Below are 12,735 nucleotides of genomic sequence, written 5' to 3'. Positions count from 1 at the left end.
TCCCGGCAGTGACTGAACTGGCTCTGGGAGGTCCTGGGTCCTGAGGGCAGACCCTCAATGGCCTGGTGGGGGGAGGGCAGGCAGGACACCAGCCTGACTCAAACTCCTTGGGATCTCTTACCCAATGCTCCCTGGGCCTGAGGTCACAGCTGGGGATTGGGAACGTGAACAGAGTGTGACATGGAGACACAAACCCGCCTACCAGCGCCGTCCAGTCTGGGGACCCCCCCAGGCAAGGCCAGGCCACACTGTGCGGTACACATCCTCCCAAGGGTGCTGAGAAGAGCTTGCTGCAGTGGGCGCTCCAGGCAGGGCCCCTTCAGGACAGAGGCTCCCATCCCCATGGGTTGGGCACTGCTGCCGGCTGAGGGCCCCGAGCTGAGTCCTGCTCTGGGCATGACCTTGGTGTGAGGGAGTCTCTCACCCAGGATCACACCCAGCTCCAAGTGCCATCTGTCTGATAACTGGTGGTCCAAAGGCCAGGACCCCTGGCCTCAGCTGGTACAAGTGTAAAAGGGAATCCCAGTTCCAGAGCCCCCAGGACTGGGTGGGGCCTCTCGTGCATTTGCTTTGCTTCTCCTGCCGCCTCCTCTCGCTCCCAGGGGTAGTTTTCCTAGGAAACCTGCAGGGTCTGTGTCCCTGGCGATCTGCCCTAAGACACCACGCTGCCTCCCCCCTGCCTCTTTCCTAACTCCTTCATAGTTGAACACGGGATCATTTCCCAACAAGAATGTGAATTCACTGAGAGCATAAACTACCAGCAAGGCTCACCTGGCAAGTATGCACTGGGTTTCCAGTGACAGAGCTAACATAAATTGGCAAGCCCTGAAGCTGAAGCCTATTCACCCAGCACCCGCTGTTCACCCCACCCAACCCCCTGGGAGCAGGGAGGGTGGCAGGCAGCAGGAACTAGCCCCCATGAGGACTGAGGATGGCCTTTCCAAAGCAATAGCTGAACGAGCAGGGTTAAAGCCTGCCCGACTCCCCCATCCCCTAGCTCTCAGAATCAACTCCAGGAATGCACATGGGTCCCCAGCGGCATGTCGCCCTGCTCCCCAGCTGTCTTTGGGCCAGGGTCAGAGGTGGTTGGGGTGGTCCCTTAACCCCTCTTAGGCCAATCAGACTCGCCCTCCCTGGGACTTACTTGACCATGGAGCCTGGAGTACAAAGAAAAGCTGAAGCCTGTCCTAGGATCCTGACCCTTCCCCATTCTAGTTCCACTCTTTTAAGGCCCAGCTGTACCCCTGCCCTTGGATCCCAGGAATGACCCCTGCTCCTTCATAAGAGTTTCCCCAGCAGTTCAGGAAGTCCCCATGGATTTCTGCCTCTCAAAACCAGAGTGCTCAGCACAGAGCCCAATGGCCATGTTCTGCACATTTACCTGGGACCTTGCTTCCAAAATCTTTCTATCCCTAGAGCTCGGCACATAGCGGGTCCTCAACCAATGCCTGTGAATGAATGATGCTACTGCTGCTATGAGAGAACAAGCTCCCCTGGCAAGAAAACCCAAATCTCAGAAGTGAAACATCAGAGCCCATTCTGCTGAGGCCTGAGGTATGACCACGTGAGATGTCAGCTGTCCTGCTCTTCCTTCCCCTCCCGAGACAAAGATGTTGGGCAGAGAATCACCAGAAGCCCCTAAGGCCAAATGCATCCTTTCACTGATCTGACTTCAGTTGCGGGCAGGAGAAGCTTTTGTTTCTCCTCCCTGGGGATGGACAACCAGAAGCTCTGTGCAAACATCATTCCTTCCAATGATGCCTAGGCCCTGGGGACCATAAGGACAAAGCAGGTCCTGGCATTTTCTTGTTCAACCTTTACATGGCACTACTGGCCCCAGTTTACAGAGGAAGAAACTGAGGCACTGAGCTGATGTTAAATAACCCCCTTAGGTTACAAGGCAGTTAAGTGGCAGAGCAGGTCTGGGTCCTCTGCTCTAGCCCCTCCCCCACCCAGGTGACAGAGGTGGCAGAAGAAACAGTAGCGCTCACTCATGCCTCCACAGCCGTGTTTAGGTCACAGAAGGACCCTCTGAGCGACATCTCAGGCCAGCTCTTTGTGCCTCGGACGCCCAACTGTGCGTCTGTCATATGCGCAAGGAACAGAGAGAAGCTGCACTGATTGGGGACAGAACATAATGGCCGCTCTGTTCCCTGTGTTGCCCGCCAGCCTTTCCTGCCCGGCCTGGGGAGGGGGAAGGGGGTGCCTTTCTCCTCTGGGGTGGGGAGGGGTGACAGAGGGACCCCAGAGAGAAGAAGAGAGAGCTGGGGGGCTCTTTCTGGAAGCCAGCCAGTCTGCCAGGGCTGAGGAGTTCCCACAACAATCCACCCCGCATGGTGGCCCTAATTTACAGCTGGGGTCTGGGCTCCAACTGGCAGAAATGAGACCAGCTGGAACTTGTGACCTGCCTGTCCCCAGGCAGGGCTGGTCCTGGTCGAGGGCCAGGGCCACATCCCCATGCCTCGCATTCAGATCTCAGCAGCTGGTGCCAGGCTTTCCTCACTGGCTTCTCCCTGTCATTCTCAGTACGAGGGTTCCGGCCTGGGGCAGAATGCATGTACCCCCAAGGCAAAATGTCCTGGCAGACCAGAAGGGAAGACAGAACAGCTGTTCTAGGCTTTCCCAGCCGAACCACCTACAACTTCACAGTGGGAGGCAAACACCCAGCACCCAGCAAGGCCGAGGCAGGGCTGTGCTCCCGCTGCTTAGGGACAAGGGCCAGGACCTGTGACTTGGAGTAGAGCTGAGCTGGACATGATGGAATACCTGTTGAGTGGTCAGGCCTCCATCACACAGAGGGCCTCCAGTGGCACAGGCAATACAGGCCACATGCTCTGGGGGGAGCAGAGTGAGACTACAGGCTGGTCACCACCCCTCCCAGGCTTGGTCATCACAAGCCTCCCTTCCTCCTCCAGCCTCTGCTGGGATGAATCCAGTGCCAATGGCACCCAAGGGCAGAGAGGGTCGGTGTCCAGCCTCTCCTGTTGCAGCCCTGCCCAGGCTGCCTGGCTGGCACACTCCTGCCACCTAGTGGCAGGCCACGGTCCTCACCTGGAACAGCCACCGGAGCAGGGCCTCAGGTCTATCACCCACGTGCAGGTAGAGGCCACTCAGGAGGCCGCTGCGCAGGAATGAGAGCTGCTGGGCCAGCGGGGAGCTGTGGGGGCAGAGGAACAGAGGGACAGGGGGGCGAGATCAGGGAGACCTCCACCCGCAGCCTGGCAGCCTTCCTCAACACACCCGTCTCAGCAAGACTGAAAAGACATTCAGATTCAGCTTCACAGGGACACTAGAAGTGCGCCAGTAATTGCTCTGGACAAAAATGCTCGTGGAGTCCGTGGTGCAAGCAGCTGCTGGAAGGAAAAACAAGCCATGGAACCACAGAATCACCTGCTGTCCATGAACACATCTCAGTGTTTTAAACACGCAACTGGGTGGTACAGTTTGTCCTTCCCGTTTGATGGAGGGGCAAACTGAGGCATTTACCGGGGCTGGGAAAAGGATGTGCTTGTGGTGACGACAGCGTCTGGGAGTCGCACCTCAGCCAAGGGCTCCAGGCTGCAGCAGGAGGACAGAATTACCATGGGGCCCACATGGGGCTGGCGTCCGGAGTCTGGTTACACAGAGCGTGTCTGCCTGTCTTGTGTTTTTCCGAAACAAAGGGGACACCTGAGAAGATGGGAAAGTAACAGAAAGGGGCCTCTGATGGGGACGTTCGGGGAAGGAAATAACAGCCAAGGTTGTCAGGGTGCCACAGAGGACTCTTCGGAAACCACGTGAACAGCAAGATCCCATGGTCAAGGAGACTGGTGTTCAGACTCGCCACGCACCTGGGGCCATAACCTGAGCTTGCCCTTGGGCCTCCCTTTCTGCCAGGAGCTGTTGGCATGGAGAGGAGCCCAGCTTCATGTGCCCTGTCGCCCTGGTAAGTTGGCTGGACCCACAGAATCCCAGGTCCCTGTAAAACAAGGAGCTGGTATATGCCGTGTGGTTTTCGGGCCTCTGGTGGAGGAGGTTTCGCTTTAGAGAGCTGGACCGTCACCCTCCTGGGCGTGCCGAGGAGGCTGTATTTGGGGTGGGAGCCTCCTGCTTCGTTCACGGCTGGTGAATGCCTCTTTGCTCCCTCTTTCTAGTGAATGTCCTAAAGGCAATTAATAAGGATTCCAGGAAATGAAAGAGTAGTTTCATGTTTGTTCTTCTTTTTAATGGCCAAATTCAGGCAAAGAACATTTTAGACAGCATTTAAAGTCACGACTCTAGATAGAAATTTCCTTGGTCAGCCCAACCTCCTCCTCTCTTTTTAAAAAAGGACATCATATTTTAATCTGCCAGGAACAGAATGCTCCAAAACAAAGATCCTCCTCAGAGCCAAGTTGCTGTCTCCTTGAGTATATCCAGGCAATTCACAAATTGTATATATTTGTTTTAAAGTCATTTAAGTTCAGAGGAGAAAGTGGCTTTGTTCCTGGCTTTGTGAAGCTGACCACTCTGAAACAGACCTTGATTTGCACGTACAAACTCATGTGCACCGCAGGCCTGCTGGCACACGCCACTCCACTCCATGTGCTTGGTCACACGGACACTTTCCCAGACCCACCCCCATGATGTTCAGGCACAGCACCTGAACACAGACAATACCCAGGCAGAGCAGGTCTAGAGGACCTCACAGACTGGTAGGGTCTGGCCAGGGGCCATGTGCCAAGGAAGGCGGTGCTCCAGGGACTCCAAGGAAACTCTTGCTCTGGCATTCTTTTAGGGGGACCCGCCAGTTTCGCAGCAGGGGAACTGATTCTACAAGCCCCTGTCAGCTCAGAGCAGCACATTTTCAGCTGCTGCTCAGAGGGAGACATAGCCCTTGGGTCACAATGTCTCCCTTCTGTTACACCACTCTGCAGCACAGGCTCTGCAGCCGAGTTCACTGCTTCTGGCTTAGGCTTAGTCTGTAAGACCAGGAGCCAGAGACAGGCAGAAAGGGCATGGCCCAGCTGGGCTTTCAAGGAATTCTGTGCCGACAGCTAGATGAGATACAGGAATCTCCTCGGTGTGAGGGTGGCGCTGCCTCGCCTCAGCTGTACCACACGGACATCCCACCATTCAGGGGAAGGACAGGCCAGTGGCATAACTGACCTCCAGCTTGGTTAAGGGCAGGGACAGACCTGGAGGGCAGACACCACCCTGGTCTGAGGCAGGGGGAGAGTCTGCAGAGCAGCACAGGGGAGGCCTGGAGGAGGGAAGGGGGTGGCAGGTGCGTGCACTGAGAACTCGGACACCTCGTGTTACACAATCATCTGTGGTCACATTTATAAAAGCTCACGGCCTGTCCACAAACCAAGAGTGCTGACCCAGTTCCTTTGTTCATGGCAAAGCCAACGCCAAATCAGAAGGTATCTTGAGAATGTCAGAATGTTGTGGAGTGGGAGGAGGAGCAGAGCCTCCTGTTGGCAGCAGATGCCAAGCAGGCTGGCTGCACGTGAAGCCCAGCTGACAACACTGAGCATCCAGGAGGAGGGGGCCCTGCCAGGACAAAGAACGGCCCTAGTCAGAATGCTCAAATCCCCAGCCACTGTGGCAGGGAGAGAGGGCCATGGAAACAGAAGGAAGGAAGCGGCGGGGGGTGGGGGAATCAGCCAAAAAGGGGAATCACAGAACAAGGGCGCCAGCTTGGGTCAGCGTGTTGGGCTCCTGGCGGAGCTCCGACCTACTTGGACTCTGTGTTCCTGATAAGGCCCAAGTCAGGATTCTCCAAACCCCACCGGTCATCTATTTTATGGACAGCAGTCCCAGAGAGCGAAGTCCCTAAATGCCTTGGGAATCCCAAGTAATGGCAGAGGGATAAACACCAAACAGCATCAGTTTCTGTGCCTTTGCCAACCTACTCCTATGGAAGTGTAAGTAAAATGCCAAGGGAGAACAGAAATGATGAACAGTCCAAATGTACATCTCGCCTCCTCTTCTTTTCCTTCCTTTGTTTAAAGCCAGGTGAGCACCACTCTGGCCAGCAGCCTGGGGAGCCCAGCAACGACCCAGCTGGCCGCTTCCCCTGGCTCTGTACTTTCGGGGCAGTCATAGCCAGTTGGGTGGTTCAGTCCTGTCCACACTCTGGCACTGCTGGATTTATTTCACCCAGGCCTCCCTGCATGCCAGGGAGAGGAGGAGGAGGTCATGGCAGAACAAGAGCTGGGGCTAGGCCTCGGAGAGACCTAGTACACGAGCCCCGTCCCCATCCACACAGCTCGGGCCCAACCCTTTTCTCCGCACACACAGCCGGCACCCAGAGGACACATGTGGGCCCTGATGCTCCCAAACACTCGGGGAGCCCCAGGAGGACCCAGAGTAAATCTGAGGGCAATCTCCACCCCCCATGGCGCCGGCTCCTGCCCTGGATGGAGCTGCCTGTGGGCATAGGTCCTGATGCTTTTCCACGCTTGGGGGCTTGGATTTCCTTTTGAACTGCTGTCAGGGGAGGAGGAAAAAGTCCACCCCGGTACTTTCTGTTGTAGCATGTGACTTTGGTCCTAGGGAACCAACCTGAGGCCATAGCTCCGGTTGGGTGACGAATGAGAGAGGATGGTCGGGGCCCCCTCTGGTTCCAGAGCTGTGGGTCTGGGGAGAGGATTTCTTGTATATAGGCCTTGTAGAGCCAACCCAGGAGGACCAGGCCTGGCACTCGGTCACGGAGGGACACGAGTGTCACCCTCACTTGCTCTGAGACAAATGACCTGCTTATTACTCTGTGCCAAGATTTCCACTTTGTAGAGTGGAGAGAAAGAAAAAGTCCCTCTTCACTCAACAGTAAGAAGAAATGAATCTATTTCAAGAAGTCATCTTAAAAACCACATTTGCTTCTCTCCCAAACCTCTAATGATAAAAAGGCACATGTTTCTCATAGAAAATGTGGAAAATACAGAGGAGTATAACGAGGAAAATATAAGTCCCCCGTAATCTCACAGAGTGTTAACTTTTTTCTATGGTGAGAAGTCAAACCACATTGCTTTTTGCAAGATCAAGTAACCTTTTCTTCCTCCGTTTTCATGTTTCCGGCCACACACAACAGGACAATTATTGAACCACGAGTGCTTCTCACTCTTGAGTCTGCACATGAAGTCCTTGGCACGAACAGGAAATAAAAGGGCAACCTTTAGGAAGCCGCCCTTCCCTAGCGCATGGCAGGCAACCCCTGACCTGACCGTGGGCACGGGCAACCTTCCAAAAAGCCCCTCGGCGCCGAGGCCCCGCCGCCTCCCTCTCCACTTCGTGAGCCGACCTGAGGGAGGAGGGCCTGGCCTCTCTGCTCCAGGGAGGCTGGCTGGCCACCTGGCCCCATCTGGCATGGCCGCTCTGATCCCAGGCCACCGCTCCACAGGCCACCTCCTCTGTCAAACACATCCTGCGGGCATCCAGCCCGGGACAGAACACCTGCTGTGTGCACAGAACTTGAGGAGCAGCAGCTCAGGATGCCGCCCGCCTTTCCCCTCTTAGCACCTCTCCGCCCCAGCTGGGCTGCTTCTCTGTCCCTCTTCTTCCTCTAGCACCACTATCTTTCTTCTCTCCCTGCATTCCTCCCCCCGCCCCATCATCACTTTATTAGATATATTTTCAATTTGGCAATGCCAGCTTTTACCAATATTCATATTCCCAGACCCAACCATCTCACATCACACCCAGAGACCTATTCCAGAACTGCAGACAAATATTTCTGTGTAAGAACGCTCTCTCCCACGATGTTTACAAGGGGAAAAGTTGGAAGTAATCTGTATGTCAAGAAAAATGAGGAAAATGATAAAATGCGTTGGGGGCATCAATGCCACGCAATATAATTTCACCATTAACATGATACTGTCTAACTGCAGAGTTTGGGCTTTGTTTCCATTCTGATTGCAACAACATACAAAAAACACTCATGAGGCAATCAAGGAAACCTGAACACTGACTGCTATCAATGATACTAAGAAATTCCAGGAGTTCCTGTTGTGGCTCAGTGGTAACAAGTTCAGCTAGCATCCATGAGGATGAGGGTTTGATCCCTGGCCTCACTCAGTGGGTTAAGGATATCTGGAGTTGCTGTGGCTATGGCTGTGGCTGGCAGCTGCAGCTCCGATTCAATCCCTAGCCTGAGAACCTCCATATGCTGTACATGCAGTCCTAAAAAAAAGTCAAAAAAAATTCTGTATTTTTTTTAGGTGTAATTATGTACTCAAAAGATAGTGTCTTTTACAGACACAGACTAAAGTGCTTACAGATTAAATTTTATGTGTTCTGGGATTTGTTTAAAAATAATCCTGAGGGGACAATCTTAGTGGGCACAGGTTAAACAAGACTGGCTTTGAATTGGTAACCGCTGATGTTGGGTGACAGGTACATGGAAGTACACTCTACTTCTGTGTATGTTTGAAACTTCCTATGATAAGGAATTTTAAAGGAAACACATCAAGATATTGTTATCTTTCTACTACAAAATAAGATGGACCAGCTGGAAAAGAGAACAAGATTCTTGCACTCAAGTCCTAACTAAGCCCCAACCTCCGTGTGCCTCATGGGCAGGGAGGGGGCAGGTGGGCTCTCCTCCATCCCTCAGCTGCTGGGCCCAGGAGGGTGCCAGCTTGCGCTGAGCCCCCATGGACGGCTGCCACACTGAATCCTGAGGGCCTTCTCTCTCTTATTTTTAGACATGTGAACTCACGATGACAGGCGTTAGATGTCACTGTGGTAATTTTTTTTAAAATCTCCTTAAAGAGAGTTCCCATTGTGGCTCAGCAGGTTAAGAACCAGACACAGTGTCTATTAGAATGTGAACTGGATCCCTGGCCTCGCTAAGTGGGTTAAGGATCTGGCGTTGCCAAAAGCTGTGGTGTAGGTCACAGATGCGGCTCAGATCTGATGTTGCTGTGGCTGTGGTGTAGGCTGGCAGCTGCAGCTCCAATTCAACCCCTAGCCTGGGAGCTTCCATATGCCGCAGGTGCGGCCCTAACCCTAAAAAACAAAACAAAACAAAAAACTCCCTTAAAAATCAACACAGTCAGTGGTTATGTGATAATGATCATGAACAACTCCCAAGGAGAAGAGGAACAGGGCAGCTGTCCTAATGTCAGGCAGGATGTACTCGTGACTGGGGTCAAACTGTTCAGCGTCAGCATCACACACAGACCAGAGAGGCAGTAGGAGGAAGTGACGAGGGGCTCTGGAAAGCTGCTGGATGGCCAGGAAAGCGGCTCCAGTGTGGATGGAGACATAACCCCAAAGGCATATGGGAAGAGCCTGACCAGAGCTGCTCCATGAAACTGGGGCACGGGGGAGAAAAGACAACACAACCGCATAAACAAATATCTAGTATCTGCTATGATGTAAGAGTTTTTAAAGTATGTAATCTAAATGAGTAAATGAAACATTATAAGCAGCCACGTGTGCCATTTCATCCATTCCCCTAAAAGTCTACCTATCCAAACTGGCAAAACACAGCCTGGTGATACAGGGTCGTCCTCATCACTGGGTTCCGTGAGGGAGGGGCCTGGCCATGCTGCATTTTACCTGAGGAACAGCTCTTCCAGGTGACTTCGAGGCTTCAGGCGTGAATGGTCCAGCATGTGAGGCAGGGGGTGATGCATGGGTACAAACACAGTCTCGCCAGGGTGTCCTGCTGGGATGCCCTGCAGTGATGTGGAGAACCGCTCCGCCAGCTTCCTGGCAAAGCAGGGGGCAGGAGAGTGGGGCGTCAGCAGGCACACCCTGGTCTGCAGCCTGGAGAGAAGCCAGCCCCCAGCCCCCGCCAGGAGGGGAGCAGACCAGGGCGCAGCGCCACCTGCTGGTGGAGGGAGCCTGTGGGACGCAGAGGAAGGAGCCCTTCCTACTCCGGGATGTCACAAACCACAGTCCTCCTCTCCCAGACTCAGGCCAGGAGCCGGAAGTCCTAGTCCCAAACACTATCCCACCCTGGGGTCAGTTCTGACTCTCACTGAGTACCACCACGGTGGTGCCAAGTGCTGAAGGATGCACTTTGCACGCCCAGGAAAGGTGCAAATGAATCACAGCGATGCCCTGCACCAAGTGGACCAGCCTCAGAGCTGCCGCCGGGCGCTGGGAGCAGCAGAGCGGAGAAGGCCCAGGTGCAGCAGGTTGGGGAGGGTCCCCGCACCATCAGGGAGTCCAGACCCTTCCTCCCAGCAGCAGCATCCTCAAGCTCTTGTGAGCAGGACTCCAGGGAGCCTGCCAAATGCCCAGGCCCACTCATCCTGGAGGATCCAAGCTGGGCCCTGCAGACAGGGGAGGAGCAGGGAGAAGGGGGAATGGCTTCCAACTCGCTGGGGACTGTCTAAGGGAGACGTGAAGAGGATTCCTAGGACGGGAATAAATCTCCGCACCAGGAAGGATGCACTGACCCCTGAGCACCGTTGGCGTTCTGTGGTAGTAAAAGCGGCAAGTCATAGGATAGGACAAGTGTGTGCAGACAAACCCACAAACAAGCACACGCACGTTCTTGGCCACATGCAACACTCCCCACACCCAAATGACACACCCAACTCTGGCCTGGGTCATCCCTTGGGAAGAGGATGGGGGAGGGGAACGTAGAGGAGAGATTTCCTGTTTATTTCACGAAACTGTGTTCTTCTTGATTCTGTGGTAACATAACATCCATTTAACAAGAAGAAAATAAAACAAGCCACAGGCACTGCCCCTGTTCCTCTAATCAGAGGAAGGCCCAGACCCAGGTTCCCAGCTGTGGCCTGAGTCAGTGAACTCAGAGGGACACTGCCTGCAGCTCCCATGAGGATCTGGGACCCAGCTGCCGGCACCGGAGGGGGGGATGCCGTTGGCGGCCCACCAGCTGGCCAGATGTAATCTGTCACTCTGGCCAAGTGACCCAACACCCAACGTAAGGAGGCTACGCACATCCTAAGGATGAAATGGCACAAAAGGGAAGGATGTCGGAAAAGAGGAGATTCTGATCCCATGGCCTTCTGGGAGCAGCGTCTGCAAACCACCACGTGAATGGTAAAACAACTTTCTGTCTTGTCAATTTCTCTGCCATTTGAGCGCTCGAGCATTCCTATATTGCTTTTATAATTTTAAAAAATGTACAAATTATTAAAAGTTTGTAAGAATAGGCTCATCTGTAAAAAGGTCTTAGCCCTGCCCCCCAAACCATCAATCAAAAGGACTTTTGTGATATTAAATATAATGTATGTGCATCATTAAGAACTCTGAGATGACTCTCACATCTAATTGACGATTTCCTGTACAGCTCAGAACTGAGGATAAAGGATGATGCTGTGGGTTAAACAGCCTCCCCTCCCCTGCCCAGCACACACATAAGGTCTTTAATGTTAAGGAACAGAGAACATAGGAAGTTGTCTAATCAAGATGCAAGCAATCCTTAGAGCATGAGCAGATGATCTGCTTGGCATGACAAGGGGCCTTTCTATGATGGGCAGCTGTCGTGGCCACCTGACTCTGGGTCACATGTGCCCTGAATGTCAGATGGTGGCTAGGCCCCGGCTTTGGCCTCACCCCTTCCATACCTCTCCTTGGCGCTCCCCACTCCAGCCCACCCCTGGCCCAGTTCAGGGATGGAAGAGGCCTGCTGGTTTTGTCCACCAGTGAGTAATTTTCTTTGAAGAAGAGAACTGAACTGTCCCATCAAAATGATCCCACATCAAAACAACCACCTCAAAGTGGATGTTGTCAAAAAAGCTTTCTCAAAGTACTACTTGAAAATGTCACATGCCCAGGAAATTATCAGCAATTTCAAAGCCTAGAATTCTGTCTGACTTAAGCTGGTTGCCCAGATAACTCTCTTTCTTTGGGGAATTTCAAAACAGCCAGGCCAGGACTTCCAAAATCCTAAAAGCACTCAGGAGAAAGGCTAAGAGACAGAAGGATTATTCTTGCTACAGAGATGTTTCAAGACGTTTACTTCCAGGGCTCTCCATCCAGTGAGTGGGGGCCCTGGAAGCCAAATCCACGCCCCGAAACACAGAGAAAATTGCTTTCATCTCTCAGTTTGCCACCAAGGCCTTTGGCACAAACCTGCTGGCTCCATCGCAAGTCACTGTGTGACTGCAAGGTACCCCTCCCCTGCCTCTGGGCAGTGTGTGGAAACTGGGACCAGTTAGGAGGCAGGTGTCCCCCTGATCTAGTCCAGGGGTCAGCCGCTGCACACCAGCTGCAGCCACCTCCTCCCATTCTGTACAGGAGGTTTCAATACAACAAAGGCAAGATCACTCACTGAGGCCAGTGGACAGGCGCCTTCCCACCACAGAAGTACAGCCAAGTAATTGCGACAGACTGCATTGGCCCTCCAAGCCTGAACTATTTCATACTCACAAGCTTTACAGAAAGTCTTCCGGTCCCTGATCAAACCTGAGATGATTATCAAAAAGACTTGAGAAAAAAAGCACACGGCCAGCCAAGGTGTTGCTGGGGATCTTCTCTGAGCAACAGTGACAGTGCGGGTCCTGAGAGTGGGGGACCCAGGAAGCCAGTGTGTTATCACTCACACCAGAGTGAGTGGACACCAGATGCTGACTCAGAGCACATCAAAACCCAGCCGTCGGAGTTCCCATCGTGGCTCAATGGTTAACAAATCTGATGAGGAACCATGAGGTTGTGGGTTCAATCCTAGGCCTCGCTCAGTAGGTTAAGGATCCGGTGTTGCCATGAGCTGTGGTGTAGGTCGCAGACGTGGCTCGGATCCCGAGTTGCTGTGGCTCTGGTGTAGGCTGGAGGCTACAGCTCTGATTA

General features: G+C 53.5%; 1 protein-coding gene across 12 annotated transcripts in view; it reads right to left on the bottom strand.

The window, feature by feature from the left end:
* The window catches only part of FAM178B (family with sequence similarity 178 member B), a 102,573-nt gene that overhangs the window by 66,114 nt on the left and 23,724 nt on the right, over positions 1–12,735 (bottom strand). For 6 of the 12 annotated variants that reach the window (XM_085018700.1, XM_085018701.1, XM_085018703.1 and 3 more), the window contains 2 exons: positions 9,526–9,678; positions 3,052–3,157 (listed from right to left, as the gene is read on the bottom strand). The exons of 1 other annotated variant lie outside the window; for it this stretch is intronic. In XM_085018700.1, the coding sequence (XP_084874826.1) occupies positions 3,052–3,157; positions 9,526–9,678 (259 nt within the window). The remainder of the gene's footprint in view (positions 1–3,051; positions 3,158–9,525; positions 9,679–12,735) is intronic. 5 more of the 12 variants (XM_085018702.1, XM_085018705.1, XM_085018707.1 and 2 more) reach the window with 1 other exon arrangement.

This window comes from Sus scrofa, chromosome 3 (assembly GCF_054392235.1).
Source record: "Sus scrofa isolate SSC_HxYL_T2T_F1_AM1 chromosome 3, Sscrofa_HxYL_maternal_Yorkshire_Landrace_v2.0, whole genome shotgun sequence".
NCBI classification, from domain to species: domain Eukaryota; kingdom Metazoa; phylum Chordata; class Mammalia; order Artiodactyla; family Suidae; genus Sus; species Sus scrofa.
The sequence above is the reverse complement of the archived record's forward strand: the minus strand, read 5'-3'. Positions and strand labels throughout refer to the sequence as shown.